Consider the following 25,377-nt stretch of genomic DNA (forward strand, 5'->3'; position numbering starts at 1 on the left):
GACATTTACCTCTGAACCTTGACAAAGTCGCAATCTCTTTTCTGTATTAGCTAATCTCATAATTACGTCGGACATTTTTTCCTTAAGATACATAGGATCGCATAATTTTGAGAATTGGTTTTGCGATACAAATAATTTGTCTCTTATAACATTGAGACGCGGGATTACTTCAGTTAGAGTCTCCTGTAATGGCATGAAATATAAATTTCACAGTTTGTAAAAAGACATTTATAATTCAATTCAAATGTAAAAACACGATTAATACTAAATGTTGTTTAATGAATGTTATATCTGAATATAAAAACGTAATGAAATATATATATTATTAGAATTTATATACTTACTCGTACATATATCGCATTTACCGGCAAATCGGGCATGCTTTTTTGCGTATCTAGTTCCTTATTTATGCTTTCGATAGACATATTAACATACGCCATATTTTTATGCATGTCGCGTGATAAATCTAATGCCGATTCTAATATAGATTTAAATTCCGTTATGTGAAGACCAAGCTACAACAAATTTAAATATTTGAATTGTTCTTTTGATATATTCTTTTCTAAAATTAATAAAACTTAAATACCTTATTATATAATTCCTTTAACATGTCAATTCGCTTTGAAAATTTATCCGGTTCGGGAACCGCTTTATCTTCGACTAATTTTCTTCCAGTTACGATTATACATTCAATTTCACTTTTAATCTCACTTAAAGTCTGATAAAAACGCTGTAAGACAATGAATAAATTATTGATGTGCATTAGTTTATTAGATTATGCAATATATGAATAAACGTGTAACTTAATATTACCAGACAATGTTTTAATTGACCCTCGATGACTTCGGGATCTGCCGATGATAATTCTAGCAAACAAGTTGCTTCTTCTATTCCCCTGAGTTCTCGTAAAGCTCTCGATAATCTAGGTTCTATATTGGTCGGACAACGAAAGCGTTGAAACTTTCTTTGCACTTTAACATATTTCTGTTCAATTAGGGACATTTGTTCTTGGAGTCGAAGTGCCGCTTCTTGTTTACCAGAAGCTTTGTACGATTCAATTTGTGATGCCATTTCCTCGAGCGTAGCACGCTGTTGTTCCAATTCTTCCATTAATTTCTATGGCCATAATACGTAATTATACATAAGATAAATAATATCTATTGTTCTATTACCATATATATCATACTTCGTGACACGCCATATGCATTAGTAAAGTTTTATGTTCTTTTTATGATATAATTAGTAAAATTTATATAAAAGATGCAACTTTTAATAACCACATTCTTTCGATCATGCTATTTCCGTGATTTCAAAATCGGTAGATACATATAAAATAAAAAATATATTGATACCTACCCAGCAAACACAGAATACACCCAGTAAGCAATTTGATGGCAAATTGTTGCCAAGATGGCATCAAAGATTAACCTTTGAACGAATTTGATGCCATCTTGGTGACAATTTGCTATCAAATTGCTTACTAGGTGTATTCTGTGTTTGCTGGGTATCTTCTGATATCCTTGTTTTTTTAATTTTTAAATTATTTGTGTAATATATTTATCATAGTAACTGTATATGTTAATAAGACTTTTAAATGATAATTATTCACAAGCAACAAAACTGCAACCGATACAGTTCTAATATTTTTAAATTATATATTACTTCTTTAATTATGATATGACATAATACATATTATTTTTTTCATGGACAGACCTGGTAATCGTGAGGCAAATCATCAGCAGTGAGGTCGCAATCAAGACGTGCAGTTAGTACGGAGTCTATTTGTGTTAAAGAATGCTGAAGGGCAAGGATACGCCCTTCCGATTGTTGGGCTTGCTTCACTGATCCTTCCAACAGCTTGGCCCGTTGCCCTGCCTACTCAAAACATAATACTCTATCTTTCTAACTAAACTAACTTTACAAAGCAAGTATTAGACTTGCAATGAATGATCATTACTTTTCTCAGCCAAGCAAAAACATAATAGATTATATTATACAATTGTATATGTATACATATATATATATATATATATATATATATATATATATATAATTATACATATAATATTTAAAGATTTTCTTTAATGTTTTGTTGCATATCTATTTATACTTTTATTATATTATAGTTAGGATAATTTTCGCACGAACATAATCTTTCTGAGCAATTTGTAATAATGCTACATGCATGGTTACAAGCTGTTAAAGTCTCAAAACTTATTGCTTATGCTTAACACATACATACATTTCGATAACATAAGCTCTTTAGAATATATCTTAGTATTATAAATCATACACTTTATATTAGTAACAAACATAGATCTCTATATCTATGCATGTGTATGCATACCTGCTTGTTTAAGTTTTCCCATCGATTTGTTAATCCCTCTACGTCTGTTTCAATAGAATGAGTCATAATATTACTGTCAATAAGTTGTTTACCAATTTCTTGAATTTTCTCAAGTCTAGATTCCGGATGATTTCGTATGTAATTTTCTAAATCCTAAAATATAATATATATAATTTTTTAGTGTATGTTGTGTGTGTATTATACGCAGAAAGAATTACATAAAATTACATAACTTTAGAAAGAAAAAATTCAATTTTTTCCCAAAAAAGTATTACTAAAGATACTAAATTAATTTTTTAAATTTTAATTTTTATGAGTTAATTACTTGATTTAAATTATAGGATAATTATTATCAAATATTTGAACAATTTACTCACATCCAGCTCTTCCGAAATTTCTTCGGCGTCTGCAGCAGTTTTAGGCGATTTTTTTAATCGCTTGTCTAACTTATCCAACCAATCACTTTCCTGTGCCACTAAAGCACGAAATTCCCCGTACTCATGACTAGCATTTTGTAAATGTCTATAGCGTTCGTATATACGATCTGTAACATCCGTCCATCGTGCATTTAAGAAAGTGAAGCGTCTACCAAGCTCTTGAACGGATGATCCTTCTGAACTTAATAGTTTATCATTTCCCATTTCGTTCAAGTTTCTAAATTCTTCCACTCGTTTGTCAATGTTGTCTTTCAGCGCTTGATATCGACCACGAACTTGAAACAGCTCAACTGAAGATGTTATTCTTGATTCTATTGGTATCTCCTTTTCTAAACTTGACAGCCACTTTGTAAAATCTTCTATACCATTAATAATCTAACGAAAACAAAATTATTATGCAACAAAAAATATTTTATATTTTTATTTATAAAGATCATGTATACTTACGTTATCATTTTTCTTTAAAGTACTCTCATATTTGTCATTTAAACTTTTAGCCTCGTTAACAATTGTGTTCCATTTATATGTTACAGCTTCCAATTTGCTATTTAACAGGCTTGCAAAATTAGGTTCAGATTTTTCGAGTATTCTATTTGCCAATAATCGAAGTGCTTCTAATTGCGGTTTTGTTTTATCTATTTCTTGAGAAAACAAACGAATTTGCTCTAATTTATGCTCCATTTTTTTGACATTATCCATAATGTTGTCTTTAGATAAATTTTCTAGATACAATAATGATTTTTCCAACCAAGATTCAAGAGTAGAATGTTCAGTATTAAACGTTTGCAAAATTGTGATATCTGAAACATGCATTGTATTAATACATTTCTTATGAAGTCATAACATAATATAAATATAATAACTAGATAAAAAACAAGCACTTTTACATTATATTACATGTATTTATATTTATTTTCTATTTACTTTTGGTAAGAGTCTGTTGTTTCTCTTCCAAAATGATAGGAATATCACTCCATTTAGTATTTAAATCTTGCAATTCATCTTTAAGTCGCTGTCCTGAAGAATCATCATTTATCTTCGCTATTAAATCTTGTCCAGTAGAGTTAACATATTTGAAAGTTTCTTCCTGTTCTTTTAACGAGTTTTGTATATCTTTAAATCTTTTTATTTGCTCTTCCATAATTTTCTCGTCTGACATAATTATATGTTCTGACAATAGAACACTTTCCACATTATTAATAAACGATATCAGATTGGTGACTGCCTCAATGTATTTTTTAGGCGGTGTTCGATCAATGGCATTAGTTATTTCAGTCAATCGTTCGGATAACCTGAATGTTACATTCTATTAAGCAACACATCAAATTTATAATATGTATATATGTATATATTTACAATAATACTTACATTGCATACAAATTCTCCCACTTAGTCAGAAAAGTTTTTACGTCTGCGTCCATATTAGTAGTTTCTGTAACAGCAACTTGATTTTCTGACAATTCTTTTGCTTTTTCAAGTATCTTTCTTATGCGCTCATCATGGGATTTCATTGATTTTATTTTAACCTGAATAAAATGTTTTAAGATTAAGATTAAAATAGCGTACATTCATATTAAAAATTAAATTATATTAAAGGCAATATTTTAGCTTACCCTAAATGGTTCTATTTGATTGTTTTCTTTATTTGTATCAAACCACTTGGTGTAACTTTCCAACATCAAATTTAGACTAGCTAGTTCAGTCCGGAATTTCTTTACTTCCTCCAGATAATCTATGCGTCTCTTTATCTCATGAAGACGATTATTTGTCGCTGTCCAACAATTTTGTATGTCTTTAATCTTGGATTCTTCTTCTTCAGTAGACTCGTTCGCATTTTTTAACTCATCGATAAGTCGTTTACCAATTTCAAGAACTTTATCATATTCATTTTTATGCAAATCCATATCTGTAAGAGTATCTTTATAGACAACTTTCTTCTCTTCCACGCTTAATTCGTCAAACATTCCTTCCGAACGGCCAATTTCTAAATCGACGTAATCCAGCCATTTATATAGTTGAAGTAATGCCGATTCAAACTCATGTTTAGTAGTATTATCAACACGCCGTTTCTTTGAATCACTATGTGGTGTTGACTGAAAAGAAAAGTATTTTATTAGTCACGAAAACCGAATACAAAAAATATTGAGAATAATAAGAAAATATATACGTACTGTTGCAGTAATCTCTTCTTTATATGCTATACTTGTTACCGTTTCGGACATCCATTCGTTTCCTTTAATAGTTGTTATGTTCTCTTTGGATTTTAAATCGAACTCAAATCCAGAATTTGTTATCTATAATGCGCAATATAATAAAAATATATTATTTAAGAATTAAAGAACAAAATATATTTTAAATGTAATATTCTAAAATCTTAAATTACCCTTTGGGATTGTACTTCCATGATTTGTCCAACGGCTTCCCATCGATCTTGCAGATTTTCGATCTTTTCCAAAATATCCGCGTATTCTAAAGACGAGCTGTTACCATCTAAATCCTGAATTGATTCTTGTAGAGATGTTAATTTCTTCTGATTTATATCCATTTCTGCTTTAAGAACTTGCAATTTCTTTATTCTGTCTAATACTTCGCCAAATTCGGATGCCGGGTTAGCTTCCATTTGCTTTAGTGTAATTTCTGTTTCGTTCAACCATGCTACCAGCCTTTTGTAATCATCAGTAATATTTTGCCAAAACGTAGATAAAGATTCCAATCGCTGGCGCCGCTCCTCTTTCCACCGGCAGATGTGACTCCAGCGTTCACCGAGAGCAGACAATTGGTCCTCCATTTGCGCATAAACAGCCTCGGAATTTTCTTCGTCCACAACCACCACCATGTTCCTCATACCGTCGACTATGTCTTGTTGCGCATGAATATCTTGTTCTAATTCGTTAAGATGTTTCAGTTGTTCCGCGACGGTTGATGGATTTAATTCGGTTGCTGCCATCAACGAAATTCGATCTTCAGTTATTGTCAACCATTGTCGTAACGCATCTAACTGAGCCTGTTGCATTTGCATCAAGACCTAGAAATGACCATAGATTACATTTGTAAGAAACTAAGAAATAATTGAATGTATGTACTAAAAATACTTCTCTGCAATATATTATTTTTATGAGTATTTTTATCGATAAAATAGATGTAGCATACCTCGTGAATTCTTGTTTGCCTTTCCATGGCGCGCATTCGAAGTCCTTCCCAACGGGAATTTAGTAAAGACATTTGCACACGAACTTCGTGCTCTTCATCTTTATGCAATCCGCCTTCAGCTAACAATCTCGCACCTTCCTCCAGAACAGTTCCTACTCCATCTTGATGACCGGATAGTTCCATCAAGAAGGTTTCATGCTCGTGGAATTGTTGTTTCAGTATGTCTAGAGTCGAGCCCGGCTCGGGGGCATGATTCAATTTATCTTCTGCTTCCAAAAGCCACGTTAGAACATCTTCAAGCGCAACCTGATAGCCGCCAAGCTCAACGGAAACATTTGTAGCTAAACTCATCGGGCGAGATGCCGGCATTCCGAAATTGCCGAACGTTAAAGTAGTCTGTAAGTTAATATTTTTACGTGTCACATGTTAAAAGGATATAATTCTCTGGCTCATTTGCTAAATCACGATTCACATACCTCTGTGCCTGGTGTTGTAACGGGACTAACTGGAGTGCTGTCACTTGCGATTGAAAGATCTAGTTCACCAATGTCGTCCCCCGAATGTGGTAACGATTGAAAGAGACACATAACGTACATCATTATGGACTTTTTATCCGGTACTGAAGTATTGACATCTAAAATAAAATATAATATCGTCATATAATCGTATAATGTCGATGACTTGCTCTATAATCTGACAGATTTGACAACCAAAATATAAGTAATATAATGTTCGAAAATTTTCGTGTCAAATACACAAGATGCAAAGACTAAGAATTATCGTTATTGTATAATGCAATATATGTAGAACGTGTCTCGAGCTAAATTACCTTCGGGATCCAAAAGACGTTCAATACCAAGATGTTCTTGTGCGAGCCGAAAAGCATGATCCAATCTAGCATTTGGATGCTTACGCGCGATATTATTGAAGTCAAACAAGTGAGGTTTCCATTTATGTAAGATTGCGTTAAATGCTAAGCCGTCCGACCAGGATGTTGTAAAATTCTTAATATCAACACCAGGATAATTCTAAAAAAAAAAACGATTATAAAGATAAAATTATTATTACTTTATTTTAATGAATTCGATACATATCTATAATATTTTTACATATTACCTGTGAGTTTTGACGACACCAAGCAAGAAGTGTTTTTTCTAAATTGGTCTGTTGTAATTCTGTCATTAGATCTTTCAAATGATAATGTACCTGTTGACATTAATAGAAAAGTTGATAATAATGAGAACTTACATATTATATGTTAAATACAAATTATCGATATCCTAAAAACGATTATAAAAATCCGAATAAATTTAGCTAAAAATGCTTTTGCTTTAAAAATATTTTTTATTTATATTTTATTGTTTATATTTTCTATTTCTATTTCTATCATTTATAAAATAAAAAGAAAATGTTTTATACACGAATATCGTCGGCCTCACGTTCCATTCAAATCTAAATTAAGAAAACTAAATTCAATTCCCATTGAAAGTAAATGATTCATTAATTCCTTCAATATTGCTGGGTTAAAGGTATTTTGTATGTCACGCTCGTTCGACTTAAATCTATTTCATTCAAGGAGTCTCCAATATCCTTTCAATTTGAAAGTAGAAAATAGTCTCGTATAAACTGACAGTTCCGTTCCATATATATAATGAATTAAAACTTCATGACATGAACGATCTATACTTAATATTGATCAAAGACATGTTATAGTCAGATTTTAATTTACATAAGAGTTTTTTTTCTTGATGATAAAATGGTCTGTGAGAGATGCATAATTAGAGAAAGGTATCTCCAAAATTATAAATGAACTGAATTATTGCAAATTAAAATAAAAAAGAATTCTGTTGTAATTTGTACACTTTAATATTTAGGTGCTCCATCTTATAGTTGTTATTGCGATAAATATTACTACAGCCTCAGTGGTCGAATTGGCAAGACACCCGCACGGTATACGGGAGGTTCCAGGTTTAAACCCTGGCTGGGGTAATATTTTTCGCAATAAAATTTAAAAACTATTTAATTTAGAAATTACATCAACTGACCAAAACCATGGTCAAAATTAATAATGTCTCGATGATTGATCCGGAAAAAAAGTGCTGTGTGAATCCGACAAACCAAGTTGGCTCACAGTTTTTCAATGTTCATATCGAAAAGACGTTATATATTGCCAGTCACGGTCGATTTAAATTACTTTAATTGTTATTCTATATACTGGTGAAAGAAATTTATTATTCTGTTTAATATTTATGTTATCGAAAACTTACTTGCCAATGAAGAATAATACTCCACACCAAACCAAGTGTCAATTTAGGATTACCATCGACAATGTCATTGCTACTAATATTGACAAGTTTCACCTAAAATACATAATATTATACAGTTTTGACAGAATTGTATGATTTACTTATATAAACAATATCTTATAATTAATATTAAATAAAGCAAGATTTATTTTCGCCATCTGCTTCTGTTTCGTGATTCTGTTGACTATAGTGATTCTTTTTAGCTGTTAAATATTTCTAGCATAATACAGTTGCAGTTCAAGCATAAATGTTGCAGTTATGTACTTACGTTATTTTGTTCAAGAATTTGCAATGCTTTATTAACATTATTGAGATGATGCACTCGCATCCGACCGCGTTCTCTTTTCTGTAAAATAAATATCTTTGCTATTATATTAGCCGCGCTTTAAACACACCTTACTTATACCTGGCACTCACTTGACTTGTTTTAACATAAAAGCTACTAATTCTATACGAGCCATTGTGCAAAATAAATTTCAACGATGAAAGCCAACACCTGTGTAGGGGCAATGCAAATGCTGTAACACGGTATTATATCTCGGGAATGGAACATTCTTACGCCTACCGCGCATTCGTAATCGTGCACTCTTATGCAAATATCCCCGCGCGATGCACGCGCACCTGCTCGCAATTCGCCACGGCGAACGCGAGTGTGCTGACGCGGTATGCATGAGGAATAATTTTATTAGGAAGTGCCGTCGGCCAAGAGAGATGTTCTAACGATCACCTTCGCGCGATCTAAGAGCCCAAGAACGCTTTCGACAGTCTATCGCCGACGTGGAAAAACTCGCGCGAAATCACGGATCGCCGCTAAGCCACGCTAGGCGATTATCATGGTGTGCACATACAGATAGGCATGCGGCATACTTACATAAGTCTTAGAAGTAAGCACTTCCAGGAGTGACAGCAAGCGATTTCCATCTCGTAAGTCGATGAACAGATCGCTGATCGGATCGTGTTGATTCTACGGAAAGTAAGACAGATTAAACATCCGTCTCGCGGTTTTTTCATCGCTGGAAGCTGCCCTCGACGAGCTATTATATCGCGTTAGGAGATAACGAACAGAGAAATATGAACACGCGTAACAAGTAGATGCTTATTACGTTCCTCCACGCATGGAGAGATTTAAGAGCGAAACTCCTCTCGCATACCGTGCACGCGGGACAGCCCCGCGAAATAAATGGTGTGTGTATAATAACAGACGAATGGTAATTGGGCCGAAGAAGATCCTTTACCTTGAGAAGCTGCGAATTTATCCATTTGGCGAACGTCTTCTTTTGCACGTCTTCTCGCTCATCTGCAATATTATTATCACTCATTATAATTAATAAACTTTTGGGGGGAATTTAGCAAATCTTTAAAATATTCTAAGAGAAATACAGAAATACTTCATTACATAATATTCAATATTAATATAAAATTATAGAAGTTAAATGTCTTTCCATGTTATTTAATATAATATTATAACCAGATAAATTGATAATAAACGTACGAGCTCTCGAGTGTACATACTTATTAAGTATATAATTTTAGGAAAATGTTAATTAAGTATTACTTAATTAACATTTTCCTAAAATTTTCCCAAAAATGTCTTTTAATAAACCGATAATTTTTTAATATTATAATCGGTAGAAATCAAAGAATTTCTTAGATTTTCACGTTTTGTATGCAAACATGTATATAGGTATGAATTAAACAAACAGATTAGACAATCCAATCGCGATAATCGAATTAACAAATTAACAAATAATGAATAACGTATGCTTACTTCATATCAACATATGTATACCTTTACAATCTGACATTATACATACATACGTGTGATTAATGAATGCTTATTCCGCGTGTATAATCTGTATCTTTCTTTGCTTACAATTTAATCATACAGTTACATCGTCAAAAATTAATAAAGTTTATGGTTACTTATTCGTGAAATATTTCTCTTATTGTACTGAGAAATAGTCGCTAAACCATGATTCAGAGGCAAACTGAGATGTATGACTTTTTTGATAACTAAAATAAACATATTTATTCCACGATGTGATTTATCTGTATTCCGGGCAACATTTATCTCGGCGAAGGAAAGATTTCGCGCGAATGTCACTTTGTCTCGGGGATCCTCAATTATTCGTTACGCGGTCTATGAACAGAATACTTAGAATACTTTCGCAATTTATAATACATTAATTAAGTGGAGCAACAGTCGTTGATCCGCTGGCGGTTTTACTCGCTCGTAAAATTATTGCCGACGCAGCAACGGCGGCTCATCATCATCTATCGCGTTGACACTAGTTGACCTCGATGACTGAAGCAGTAAACTCGAAATTTAGGTCGACCGAGCAGCAAGCCGCGAATACTATAAGTACCTGTTCATTTTATCGGATTGCTAAGTACACAAGACGCTATGCCGCATCGACCGAATGCTCGTCATCATCATCTGCGCACGGTGGCGAATTGATCGCATGCTGATTTCATGCGTCGTGATGCCATGCAACCGGCTTATAAGGAAGCTACGAGCGTCGGCACGCCCGCGCCGATAAAAATAGAAAGATAGGTGATGTCAGCTTTCACGCATTTTGGAATGTTTATATGATGTGAAGAGAATCGTTACTCCCGCACGTTTCGCGAAATATATGTATATCCAGCATCGTTCTGACACGTTTAGAGAATTATATTTAGACGAGCGACACGTGGCACTTGCATCGCTGCATATTAAATTAACGCCACGCAGAAAGAACTTGTAACCACCTCGCAACGCAAGAGAGGATCTTGTCAATGGTAATTTTCAAACTGTATAATCCTGTTTGTTTATCACTTGTCACACCACTACCCGAACAAAAAGTCTCGGTATACATTCTATCGTATTTCCTGATGGATAGTGGTGCAAAAAATGTACAAATATTTTTAAGAACATTTTTAAGAAGAAAATTTTACGTCGATTTCCAAACGCGGAGAGAACTTTCTTTCTGCAATGAATGCAAGGCACCGTTCGGTGCGGTCCAGAAGATTGACTCCTCGTTTGGAATCTGGAAGTCATCCATAGTCGATAGCGCACTTTAACGAGCCTTAAGGAAAACACGCTAACCAACAGACATTACCGATGAATGAATGAATGGACATACTTGTCTCTCAGGAAACATAGTTCACGTGAGTAACGTGCAGACGGGAAGAAATCGCAAATGGTGATCATGTACTTAAAAGTAAAGTAAGTCGTGAGATCAACGCACGCAAAGACAATCTGTCTCGTGCGGAAGTCGGTCGCCTTCGAGCTTACCTCACGAAAGCTCAGAGTCATTAGGGAAATACCGTCATTAAGAATAATGGGATTATCGATCCAGAAGACAGAAGAGGGGTAACATAATTTTTTAAATTTATCATTGCATTATATAACACACACGCAATCATATTATATTTTTATTATCATATTATATCAATCGAATAAGTTACCATTATAAATTAATCAGATAAAGAAGAAAAACCGAATTATCTGTTAACGCTCGTCGTGTTATAATCAATTAAAAGATTAGCAAAAATTGCCATATAATGCTTTAATATATTTCTATACGTATATATAATAGAAGTTACCAACGCATACAAATTAATGAAAATATGCCAATCAATGTTTTATTTAAATCTTAAATAATAGCAACGATTATTGATAACCGTCGAACAGCATGCTGAGATTAATAAACATAAAAAAATTGCGGTTCTGTTCCGGGGCGGTGAGATATCTTCGTCCAGTCCTGCGAAAATACGGCGCTTCCGAATATGGTGCAACGAGTTCTTGCGTACGATCCGGCGGTTTCTTTCTCCGAACGTCGTACATCTTCTGTCAAAGGATCTTATCGCGCCATACCGAAGTCTGAATCGCGCACATATAACGATTTCTCATTATATCAGAGACATGAAAAAACGGTTCTGACGCATGTATCAACATCTAATGTGGATAATTAGCCTGACAAAAATCTTAAATAATCGTTAAGATTGAGATGTAACTGATTTTGAGAGGATAAATGCTAATGAGCCAAATTTTATAGCATATATATCCATGACGGTATTAGACGCTTCATATTTTGTGAATTATCTTCTTAATCTTAATTATCTTCTATTCTTAGATATCAACTGTACATGAGGTATACCTAACTACATTTATATAGTAAATGTTAAAAACGATATAGAACTGAAATATGCCAAACGTGTTAGGTTTTTTTTGTTTTTTACACGTAAAGAAAAATATCTAATCCATTTATTTATTTATAAATTTAAGATTGCACTTTTTTCTTTCTGAAATCAGATATACACACATATACAAATTATTGCGATTATAATATTAAAATAGAATATATTTTATGTCAAACTGTTCAGAAAATATTTGTTAAACTCCGACTTAGTCTAAGAACGACTCTGTTTAGGTATGCACATCCGCTCGTTTTCTTTCAAAGCATAGTATAAACAGTAATATACCGCCATTAAGCAAACAGAGGACTTGTGTGTCTGTAAATACTTCGTCTTACTATAAATTAGCACAAGTATGTGTAGCTCAAAGTATTCAAACTATACGTACCGTTCTCAGAAAATTATATTTTAACATATATGTGTTATAACAGCTTCACAATTCCGATTTTACATCGATAATTTTTAATTTTATATTTTAATGCTATAATAATTTCTAAAGTTTTCAGAAATACGTTTGTCATCATATTATTCTCTCTTCATTTATATATATTATATACTATCATCATTAATTAATTATGATAGAAATGAAAAGACAGTATCGAAAAATTTAGCATCTTTTGACGTTTTTTAATTTCTTGTTTTCGAAAAATTTTAATTAATTTATTTTCATTTCCTCTGGACTTTCTATGAAAAGCTACAATAATCAAGAATGTTTAATTATATAAAGCACGATTATAGCACTAACATCGATATATGATTCAAAAGTGTGCATTTGTATATTTCACATACAACCATGCATATAAGTATTTGGAATCTATTGATTGGATATATTTAATCTTTAAATTAAATTTGTTTAATGGATTATACATTTTATTCGATGCATTTTTCATTATTACCATCTTTAACTATTCTTCCATATCAAGATGTTATTGACTAAATTTTATATTCACAGTTTATTTAACTTTTAAGTTTAAATTATGTTATTGATTACTATAATAATTTTAATAATTTGTAAAATTATGGCAATTGTGGTATTTTTTAAACGTCACAGAAACTTGAATTAATTTTTTTCCGTCAAAAAATTAGTATAAATTGTCAAAACAAAACAAAAGTTAAAATCTCCCGAAATTGTCATTAAAAAAATATACAATTTTATTGAAAATTTTACTATCCAGATAAATGTAGGTACATTGCAGATTTAATGCGATAACCGTTCATTACGAATCGTTAATCGACTGAAAGCTGCGTTCGCATCTAATCAATGATCGTGAGGGTTGAACGAACCACAATATCGATAACACTTTGTTGAGAAAACAGTGCCAACCACGTGAAACTATTATACCGCTAAACTTAGCCTCCTCTCCTCTTCTGAGCGACAGAAAAAAATCGAGCACACACGGAGAAAATTTTATAGTAAATATTACTATGGTGTCGCACTAGCTGCGGACCATCGAGGAATTTTAAGTTAAATTACTATGTTTATGGAAAAAATTACGTTATTTTATCGTTTTTAAAACAATAATTATAGTATATTTTAACTTGAAATTCCTCGATGGTTCCGCAGCTAGTGCGACACCATAGTAATATTTACTATAAAATTTTTTCCGTGCATCAATAGTCGACACGTTAAAATAAAAAAAAAAGAAATGGTTAAACGCGATTTTCTGCGGTATTCGGGGGTTCTGCTATTAAATTATTCTAAATAAATAAAATTTTTTTTCATTGAGAACTGCGCGCTTTAAACTTGCAATAGCAAAAAGAAGTTTTTATTAAAATAACATTAATATACGCATATGCACAAATAATATATGAAAATAAGACAAGACCGATGATAAGATAATAAATTAAATAGCATTTCGTCAAATAAATTTATCTTCTAGCTTGTAAAGTTTAATAAAATGTGTATTTTTGTATTCCTTGTCAAAAAGCTTAACAAATACATATATAAATTTTAGATATTTTAGATTTGATTCTGAAGATTCTGATTTTACCGAATATAATAAGTATATCTCAGTATATACATATTGCATTCAATTGTGAAAAAAACCAGTTTTTATCGTTATATAAAAAACAATTCAAAAGAATTTAAAGAAAGAGTAAAAGCTTAACAAAATTTTTGGAAAAAAACCAATATTGTATTTATTCGAAAAAAAAATACAAAATGAGATGTTCTGGCAATTTTTTATTGCCAGTATTGTAACTATTTGTCTTGAACAATTTTCGATTTATATTTTTTTCAACAGCTTTAGCAAAAGCACTGTCTTTTAATAATAACTCATTAAATATTTGATTATGTAATCCTAACGCGCGACCGTTTTTGCAAATTATAAATCAGATAATAAACTTGATACTTCGCAATGCTCTAAAAAAATGCAATATTGAACGATAATTATGCACATGTTTCACACTATTAATGATGTTCGCCGTAAATAATTACGCCATTCGCAGTGTCTAGGTTTTGCAGTACCTATCGCTGTCGCAGTAAGATCGAATATCAGTCGCCAAGGTTATATCATTTTTTTACGGCATACTATCGATCGAGATAATATCTTCTGGCGCAAGTTAATGCCATTCTTAACTACGAACCGATTAGATCCGCCGTTTCTCGTGCCTCTTTCCTTTTAAATCGAACGGAACGTTTTGCCACCGGAATTCGCGCGAATGAAAATAACCGAAGATTACCGAGGCGCCAATCCACGAGCAGTTAATTCTTGTGGAAGGGCCTTTAAAAGAGATTATCGAAAGCACTTCTTCTCGTCTCTTCGTTAAATGAGGAACGCGGGGAAGAACAAGAATAAGAAGAAGAAGCAAAAGGATAAAAAAATTAACTCGGCATGCGCCTATCACTTATTCAGCCGATAAAACCGATTGCACATTGCTTTCGGGATAATTTGCGACCGGTTGCTGCGAAAAGTGCGAATCTACACGCGAAAAACCAATCGGCCTAATCGAACGGACGCGGGATGCCGCGCCGCAACTCGCTCATCGCCAGCTAATGCCATGGCCAATTCAGCCCGCATTCTCGTTTAGCTGCAGCTGGCTTCTTCTCACCCCAAGCTGGCTAGTCTTCATATGTGACGAATAAAATCCAGAATCAGATGACCGTATCTAGCACTATACATACTTATATGTAAGCCAAGTAGAGACTATGAGACTCCGTATAATATTCTTACACGCATGCTTAAATAAGTTATCGCTAAAAGCGATCTGCATCATAAGAACATGATTCACATTAAAAGAACGCGACGTAGAACCGGGTTTAGCATTAAAACGGTGAAAAGGCACACACGTCTTGAAAATTTTAATGCACAAAGTATTAACCAATAAATATATTTTCGATAAACCGTTTATCGAACTTATAAAGAAATAGTTTTTTTACGAGACGAATATATTATAGAAATTATTTCAAAATCACAAATGTTAGTAAAATTTAATAAAGTACAAGTCAGACATAATAAAGAGATAAATTAGACATACATTATATCAAAAGTTACTTCTTTAATAGATTTGATATGGTAATTAATACTTTATTATAATATCTAGCCCCAGTAAATTGTTTTATTCAATAAAGTATTATTCAGTAAAATTATTGTTTTTTCTTTTTTTTTGCGGAACACTGTGTGACTAGTCTGAACCCATATAGATTAGAATATATGCTGTATATATTAGAATAATTAGATGATAAAAAGCTAAATGTGTCTCCGGCTGAATCTCTTCGGCTTGATGGCGCCAAGCTGGGCGCGTACGCTGGGAGCAGCATGTATACTATGCAAATAAACCAACCGCGTAGCGAACAATTGTTTAAACGAGCTGACAATGCGGACCACTGCCGGCTGTGCAAGTGCGGCACACTTCTTCTCTGTGAATGTGCCTGGAGCACGCGTGTCGTTGGCCCTAACCACACTATGAAAGGTTTCGCGGGTCAAGCGTTCTGATGGGACCGAATAATGCCAGTGCGTGCCTTCACGAGAGTGTTCAACTATGACAATGAGCTCGGTAGCTAACGAAATTATCAAGGGTCCGCATGGGAACGCGGACAGTCCGGATACCAGTTGCGCGTTCTGTGTCTCTCACGTGACGATCATCGAACGCCGATTGAAACCGGGTACCAGTAATTTGTAGTATCTCGAATTGAAATTGTCTAACAATATTTCTACGAATAAAATTGTTTTTTTTCTTCGGAAAAGTCTGGCATTGGAAATTTTTCATATTTCTTCAAAAATCTCATAAAAAAATATTAACATCGATTCTGACTAAAATATAAAAATTATGACCTACTTTTGTATAACGCGAAGTATGCACTTCGTGTTTTTAGAACCTTATTTTTCAAACTATTTTCTAATCATAAAATATATCGGAAATTCTGGATAAGAGCCAGAACTTTATCAATTATCGAAATTCTGAAAATAGTGTGTTAACTTCACAGAAATCGTTCGCGTTAAGATAGGATCTCTCAATATCATCTTATATTAGTTAATAGAATAATCGAAAGAGTGAATAACGCAATCGGTTATAAGGCTGGTACACAGGGTGGTACCGTCGTTAACATTGTGATGTAATACATACGTTTTTAATTGAACAAAAAATGAAGGGAGTGGCAAAGCGTTGATTAATCGATGCAGCTGTCTGTTCATTAATACTTCGGCTAATACTTTGAAAAATTTGCGTGTTTTTATTACGATACGTATTATGAAGGATATCGAATTCACTGTAGCGTGAATACTTTATTATAAACTCATTTTTAATATATACAATTATTTGTTATTCTTTTAAGGCCTTCATATATTTTTATATTCATTACATATAAATGATAATGCCATTTATTTATTGACATCAAATTAACTCCGGATATTGTAATAATTACGTTACAATAGTGATGATTAATAAATATTTAAATCTTTAATTGAGTTTATTCTAAAAGCAGTGATTTTTGGCTCCACATTCTGTAAGTAATTTTTAAATGTAATAATACAAATACTACCAAACTGTCGAACGATAGCCCCTTTCTAAATACTATATATATATATACATATATAGAGAGAGATATATTGACCGTATATTTAAGTAATGGTTCATTGGCCTGCTACAACGAATACAGCAACGTTCCGGAACGTGCAATATAAACGAAGAAAATTTAATGGAATAGAAAGTATTAACGCTACTTAAATTTATAACGATCAGTTAGCCTGGTTTGCAGGAGAGGATTTAAATTTACGATTATATACCTAAATTCGCAGCACATGTTACAACGTGCAATGATGTAGTTTCACGATGCAAACATCAATCTTTCATGAAGCATACTACATTATAAGGGATAATTTGGAGTAAACTTGTTAATCCGTTAGAGAGAATAACAATCCGGAAATATATATATATATTCTCTTTGTAAGTCAGAATATATTTGCAATTTCGTTATATACATAATTATGTTGTTTTATTTTGTACAATCTGAATTTTATAACAATTTAATAGGGACCTGCAAAACGTAAGTTTCTTTGTAAAAAAATCATTATTGATAGTAATAAATATTTATTAGTATAAACAGTAATAACAAATTACATTATGTATTATCAATCTGTTAATAACAATACTTGATTATATTATTTAAAAGTAAATCTTTTTGTAGCTTGTAAAAATACTCCGCAATAATTTAAACAAACTAATATGACAACTTATATTCACACAATTTGTTCCCAGTTATCGTTATTATTTAATTTGCTTTCTAAAATTTATTAAAATTTTTTACATGTGTAATCGCTAACTGCATACCATTATAATCTGAATTAGTTTATCATTCATCCAAATATGTTTGCACTAATTGTAGCGTATTGATACATGATTATTTTGCGTGTACGCGGTATTTTTTTACGGTAGTGTGATTTCACGAAACTCAAATCTGCAAGATTGAACATTGCGCGTGCACTGGCTCAATTTGTATATGTACGTGACATAACGCATGTATGTCACCGCGACAATTTTTAATAGCTCTGATATCTTCGGTGTAAATCAATAACATATTAATTTAATATCGAGTGGTATTTCATTCGCGGCTAAACAATTACAATCATTCTCGTCGCGCCTTGCCAATCGCCAACGGACTTTCGCACGCACATAGATGTTAGACGGGTATAGCACGTGCGCACTGAAATCGAGTGTCGACGCTCGTAAGCACGTTATCTTTCTTAACATGCACGTGTGCCGATCCTCAATTCTGACGTATGCATGCGTTTCCCCGAGTTCCCGCGCGCCGAGCGCAAATAATTTCAAGATAAGATAAGTTATGCTCGGAGCGTAGATAATTCCATTGCCTACCGCGGGTGACAACGCGAAAAATGTGCCACGCAACTATTCAAGTAACCGGTACATACGTGTATGCACAATTAAAAAAAGCACGTTAACGTGAACCAAACAATTGAGCACAGTTTTTTCGATGCAACACGTTTACACAATAGACACGTTGACTTCGTTACGCAATAAAAATCATCTAAAAAAATGAGGTAAAAGTGCAAGAAGGAACGAAATTCTATAAAACCGTGTATCGCGTAAAATACAGCCGTTTAACTTTCAGATAACGTACCTATGCAAAAATATCTTCGTACGAGAAATGGAGAAATCCATTTCAAAACAAAACAAGGTGGGAATATTTAATGTTGAGTGTAGAGGTATAGGAATGCAGACTTGAAATATATAAAAATGATATGAAGCCATAAGATTTCAGAGACAAGACTGTGAGATATGACTCATCGCTCAGATTCTTTAAATTTTTTATTTATCACTTGTAAGTATGTCGCAGAAACAACATAATTGCATTTCGAGATGAAAACAAGGTGAAGGGTGATTGAGATCGCGTGATTGAAAAAAAAAAATACTGTAAATACACTACACAAAAACTCTGATGCGAGAAGACACGATATAAGAAACGACAACACAGCTACTTAATGAACGAACAGGATCAGTCGGAATAATTGTGACACACAGGTAAACATATTCGGAATATTTCTCGACTAATTTCTCATTCTAAAATTTTTAAAAGCGATAACTGCGAACTGTTCGAACGGTCAGACAAAGATTGCCTATCTATAAAGTGACGACTATATCTATTATGTCATCGAGAAACATCGCGATGTCACATTTATCGTCGGCAGTCACAATTATCCCGATCAATTATTTCAAAGACTCGATTTCGGTGATATCGCTCGAGACCAAGGCCGCGCGCTCCGAAACGAAAAAGATCCTCGGAGAGGAGGACTCGCCAGGTGCAAAGTGACACGCGCGCAAGGTGGCCACGTGCGGGACAGAGAAAGAAATTTCTCATTGCGCGAACCCTTCCGCGAGACGTGCCCACACGCCTACGTACGTCATACCCACGTACGTGCGTGTGTAAACATACCACGCGCGCGCTCGCACGCACCTATATAGACGACTTCCATCTTGAGATATTCGGACGCAGCCACCGGGTCGCAGACGACGTTAATATCCAGGTGGGACACGAGGCAATGGCATCAGTCCCCGGCGACGCACTCAGATGCGCCGCGACGCCGTCGATCGGATCGCGAGCGCGCGCGCGCGCGCACTCACACGCGCGCGTGCACGCGCGGAGGAGAGGAGTTGCCGCGCCGCCGATCCGCGCCGAGGTTAGAATCGGCCGTTCGCGCGCGCGCACGCGCCCACACGAGGATGCTACGCCACTAGTTGATTCTGACAAGTCAAGAGGCACACACCGGACACTGCCGGACACGCACTCACGCACACCACTGCACACTAACGCACTCGCCGCCGTCGCACTCGCGCTCGCACGCATCAACTCCTCAGCTTTCTCTCTCTCTCTTTCTCTCTCTCGCGAGCGAGACGACGATCCGTTTGGAGCCTTCACGACCGTCGTAGCCGGAGGCCGCGCAACGAAACACTTGGTGACATCCCGATCGTGCGTACGATCTTAGAGGTCCGCACTATCGTCGCGATTTGCGCGGCGGAGCAACGCGACGCCGACGAATCACGCAGGAAAAAGGAGCAGAAGACGGCAGAGATACGAACACGTATCTTTCTCTCGCGAGCTAACGTCAATCGACGACGACTGCCTACTAAACACTACTAAACGCGGCGCACGCCGGCCGAGCCACGAGCGAACTGGCAACCTCGGAACTGACAACTCGTAAGGCCCAACTTCCCTCACCAAGTCTCACCACGCCGTGCACATCGACACTGCGCGGCGTAGCTGTAGCTGTAGCTCCGTTCTCGTCCTCGTCTCGCCGACGGACGCCGCGGACCCCCGGCCCGCCGCGCTACGTATCGCGCTCCTTCTCGCTCCAATCGCGAGAATTCCCCCCTTTCTCCATCAGGCACGCCCGTGTGGGCCCCCTCGAATAATCGTACGAGAAAATAAAAATAATAAAGATTTTATAATCCTTGAGACTTACGAGAGAAAAACGAGGACAGACGCGTTTCATGTAGCGTGTATACTTTTAAATTAAAAATAAGCTTCAATTGATATATGCTGAGGATTATAGCTTTATAGATCTAGAATATCAGTCTGCAGGATTAAAAGTAATAAAATATTACAATCATAGAATAGCGTATCACAGGATAATAGAATATGTAAAGGAAGTACATTTTCCAGAAGTGTATTATGTATAATAAGGATCTATAATGATCGTGAATATCATCATAAATTGCATTATTCACACTCTCTATACAAACTAAGGTTCTTTAATTATTTTCATTATTTCTTTTCCATGTATAATTATGTCCATACATCTTTCGCGGCACGTTTCAATCAAAGACACTTGTAATGCCATTCTTCGTAAATACAGAACAGAATAGACCAATTTCAAGGTGAGGGGACTTTGATTGACCCCCGATCGGGGAATCGGGTGTCTGGGCCTTGCTTCGCTGGGCCGTAAGGCCCAGCGTATCACAGGTAAGCAGGGATTCAGAAACCGAAGGAAGTATGCTATACTGACGAAACAGGTATACGATGCGTCCTGGGCTCACCGAAAACCCGCCAAACGAAACTCAAATCTACAATCGGTTGCATGACCTGAAGACACGATTCGTATGTACACGTGTGTAGACTACTGATAATCCTCGTGTAAAATGTATAGACAGTATAATGATATAAACGTTAACGACCTGAAAAAAATTATAGAATTAATTATCTATTATGGAACTCCATGTGTCATAAATTTTATTTTAGTGAAATTTTAATGCAGTTTTATGAAAAGCTCGCTGAAAAATTTCACACGAATATATCGATTCTATGGTGTACCTCTTGTGATAAAAGATTCAAACCCGATGTAAAGCTCGTAATTGATAGCGTTCGTGCGAACGCTTTAAATCTGAATTTATATTAAAAAAATAAGTTTTACAAGTTACACAAGATTCAATTCTGCTATAAATTCTAATTTCTTCCCATGATCCGTGAGATTTTCCGATATCCGTTTTCAATTTTGAACTATTTTTAACGAAAATTATCGAGATCAGATCAACATCGCGCGCGAAATTAGAAATTCTAATCTTCGTTATTGATAGAGCGAAACTGGTACATTTTGCACCAACCCTAATGTATTCTCGATAGCGATGCGTATATGTGTATATCGCGGAAACGCTCGTGTCAATAACCCACAGATAGCATCTTGATGTCGTTACATATTGGCCTCACCGATATAGCGTTATGCATGGTCGCACGCCTGGGTTCACGCGTTGCTGGAATGAATCTAATTAATTTCATATCTAGAATCTGTTTACGGTAATGCCAATTAGTATTATGGGCTATACTTGAAGCAAAACCATCAGCTGTTTCAACAATATTTCTAGCTCTGTCCGCGTTTTAAAGCTTTCGATTCATAAATCTTAAACATAATATTTTATTGCTCAAATATTTTCATTTAATCTATTTTGATTTAACTGAAAAATTTAACTGAAGATCTCTTACTACGATTTAATACGGGTATCCGTCGTATTAAATCGTATAGCAAGCCTTTTCAAAAGTTTCCCCGCTTTATCCCACTTCTGACTTCGTTTTTACGAAAGACCTACATTAGTACCTGTTTTCATTAATCGAAAGAAATTCAAAGAGACTTTTCGTTTTTACGAAAGAAATTTTTCCCATAGAAATTATAATGATAATTGCTTCTTCCTCTATGCCATTTCGGCTTACGAAAGATATAGGAACGTTCTACAAGCAGGGAAAACCTGTATACTAAGGATTAAGAAATTTTAATAGATTAAAGGTGAACAGCTCAGCAGTTATTTTATTTTTTTACTCTTCAATCGCGTTGTAATAAAATTGAGTTATATTCAATTTTAGGTTTTAATTGCTGAAATATTTATCATTGTAAGTTACATCGATACATTTCCCTATCCAAAAATTAATAATTATACTATAACCTTATAAAAATGAATATTTTCAATTACATCTTGACTTAAAATTACTAACGAAAAATTGCGTGATAAATGATAAAATATGGTAGTGCACTTAGCTAATAGCGATTAATGATGGATGTTGGAAAAATCGATCCTCTAACAACAGGGTAGTAGCCGAATTACTAGCAAAACCTGATAGCAGAAAAGTTACGATAACGGTGATAACAGACAATTACCTTGGCCGCCATTCATCGTCGAATATCTCTGTCTGCTCGTCCACTCGTACAATTTCGGGAAATAGCCTCCCACTGTTTCCAAACTTATAGTAGTATTAGAACTTAACGCGACATCGCATGAGAGCAAGAAAATTACCGCAATTCCCCGAAACTGTCTTCTTTTTCATCTGCGACACGTATTAATTCGTGATCATTCATTCATATGACGCGTTCTTTTTATTCGTTTATTTCATGATAACATATTAATCGTGATTAATTATTGTCTTAGTTGCTCTCGATGTACGTAGTCAATCATAAACATGATGGTATTTCATAATAGTTGCACTAAAATAATGTGCTACAATAAAAAAGTTACCCTTGTTCCTAATAACATCTCTTATAAATAAATAATCAAAATATACTTTAGACAATTTTTAAATCTCGAAATACAACTTATAAACGTGTTTTCAAAGCGATTTCCGCTGTTATTTAAACAAGATTTTAGCAACACTGAAAAAGAGCGTGTTTTTATATTTTTCATCTACAATCAATAACGCTTCATCGAAAACACTCTTACGTAAAAACGTATATTTTTTTCTAACACACAAGGGATTAATACAGTTTCATTACGTCAAAAGCATATCACTTCCGACAGGAGAAAGTAAACATTCCGTTGACCAAGAAATACTTAGACTACTTAGGAACAATGGTTCCTCAATATGAAAACAATACCACGGTTATCTTTTCTAGCATTTTCGCTACAACATCGCCGTGCATTTTAAATAAACTTAAGACACTAACGCGCGTAAATAAAGAAAGCTGTAAATTTTGCCGCAATTTCGCTCCGCAACAAACCGCTTCTGTTTCCCGTTTTTAATACTTGTACGTCTTACTAAAACTATAAAATTTAGATAAAATGTCATATTTATTAGTGATTTTACTTCTTATTGTATTTCTTTTAGCCCCTTAACTACTCCTGACCGCAGAAGGTAGATAATATTATTACGCCACACAAGTTAAGAATTAAATTAAATTTGCGGTTTTAAAAGCGTAGAAGTAAAATATGTAACGTAACTTCCCAGACAGCACAATATCCAAAATCGGGACATAAGACGTTTTTTAGCCATCTTTTTCTTTAGACGTCTAAAAGGTGTCTTTTAGACGTCTTATGTCCCGCTTTTGGACATGTGTGCTGTCTGGGTTATGATAATTATATACATATACTAAATACGTATGGGACAGTCGACGAATAAAATTCGTGAACATTACTTTTCGTGTATTTGCGATAATTTACAAATGAAAAGTGATTATTATGTTAGGCAACACACTGATAATATTAAAATAGAAACAAAATCAAATTATTTTTCGACATTGTCTCGAACAACAAAAGGGTGAACACTCTAGATATAAATACAAAATTATATTAAAAATTGACTTTCACACCAAAATTAGTGTATTAAAAATCACATACAATGAAAAAAACATGCAATATAAAAATGTGCTAATCGAGAGATCATTGATCATTATACTTACATATATCATCATCCATTCTGTGTATTAATTTAGCTTCACATAGATTTGTATAAAGTTCGCGAAGAGATATGTATTTCACCACAATCTCTAATTGTTCTTATATATTACTCCAACAGTGTGCCTTTTTTCATTGTCATTTGCATTGCATATCAGCAAATTTTGATGTAGCGCGAATCGTTAACACAAATTTATTAACGTAAGAATTAGCATAAAATAATGATTTGCTATCAGTGATGTTAGTAATATAGAACATATATTTGTCTGGAGCAAAAAATAACGTGTAATTAAAATAACATAAACGTAATAAATTATATGATACAAAAAACGTACGAAATATATTAAATTGTAATTAAATATTGCATAACTAATTTTACGTAAAGTAGCTGCTATTTCATAACTTGATCAACTTTCTGATTCCCTGAATAAATAATTTGAAACATACAGTAATAGAAGACTATGTAATATTCTTTTTATAACTATATAATTAAATGAATGCTACACGCACACACACGTGTTTATCATCTCGATATAAACGACTGCACATTGATTACATCCGTGCATTGTGATTTAAAACGGCCAGAGTCAGACTGGTAATTACGGGAGATATAATCGTCTATTTAATCGAGATTAAAAAAGTGCTTTTATATTGCATATCGTCGTTATTGATTTGGTAATATGTAATATATTCCAATTTCTTCCTTACGCTTTATTGTTAGTGTATATTGTCATATTATTATGCATATATATATAATAATTATTTACGCGCCTCTAATAGAATTGATGATATCGAAGACGAAGGTTTCCACGAATAAAACAACCAACTTACAATAAGAAAAATACACAAAACCAAG

The 25,377-nt window shown here is 34.1% G+C and overlaps 1 protein-coding gene across 4 annotated transcripts in view; it reads right to left on the reverse strand.

Moving 5' to 3' along the window:
• LOC139808211 (dystrophin, isoforms A/C/F/G/H) overlaps window positions 1–25,377 on the reverse strand; it is a 472,682-nt gene that overhangs the window by 443,070 nt on the left and 4,235 nt on the right. For all 4 annotated transcript variants that reach the window (XM_071769944.1, XM_071769943.1, XM_071769945.1 and 1 more), the window contains exons 3-23: window positions 9,476–9,537; window positions 9,112–9,204; window positions 8,509–8,586; window positions 8,202–8,294; window positions 7,051–7,140; window positions 6,764–6,962; window positions 6,411–6,568; window positions 5,935–6,330; window positions 5,168–5,809; window positions 4,956–5,078; window positions 4,398–4,877; window positions 4,153–4,310; window positions 3,709–4,076; window positions 3,232–3,584; window positions 2,725–3,159; window positions 2,348–2,500; window positions 1,714–1,875; window positions 814–1,116; window positions 587–730; window positions 345–515; window positions 10–183 (exon numbers count right to left, since the gene is read on the reverse strand). In XM_071769944.1, the coding sequence (XP_071626045.1) occupies window positions 10–183; window positions 345–515; window positions 587–730; window positions 814–1,116; window positions 1,714–1,875; window positions 2,348–2,500; window positions 2,725–3,159; window positions 3,232–3,584; window positions 3,709–4,076; window positions 4,153–4,310; window positions 4,398–4,877; window positions 4,956–5,078; window positions 5,168–5,809; window positions 5,935–6,330; window positions 6,411–6,568; window positions 6,764–6,962; window positions 7,051–7,140; window positions 8,202–8,294; window positions 8,509–8,586; window positions 9,112–9,204; window positions 9,476–9,537 (4,835 nt within the window). The remainder of the gene's footprint in view (window positions 1–9; window positions 184–344; window positions 516–586; window positions 731–813; window positions 1,117–1,713; window positions 1,876–2,347; window positions 2,501–2,724; window positions 3,160–3,231; window positions 3,585–3,708; window positions 4,077–4,152; window positions 4,311–4,397; window positions 4,878–4,955; window positions 5,079–5,167; window positions 5,810–5,934; window positions 6,331–6,410; window positions 6,569–6,763; window positions 6,963–7,050; window positions 7,141–8,201; window positions 8,295–8,508; window positions 8,587–9,111; window positions 9,205–9,475; window positions 9,538–25,377) is intronic.

The sequence above is a fragment of the Temnothorax longispinosus genome, chromosome 2, assembly GCF_030848805.1.
Source record: "Temnothorax longispinosus isolate EJ_2023e chromosome 2, Tlon_JGU_v1, whole genome shotgun sequence".
Classification (NCBI taxonomy): Eukaryota; Metazoa; Arthropoda; class Insecta; order Hymenoptera; family Formicidae; genus Temnothorax; species Temnothorax longispinosus.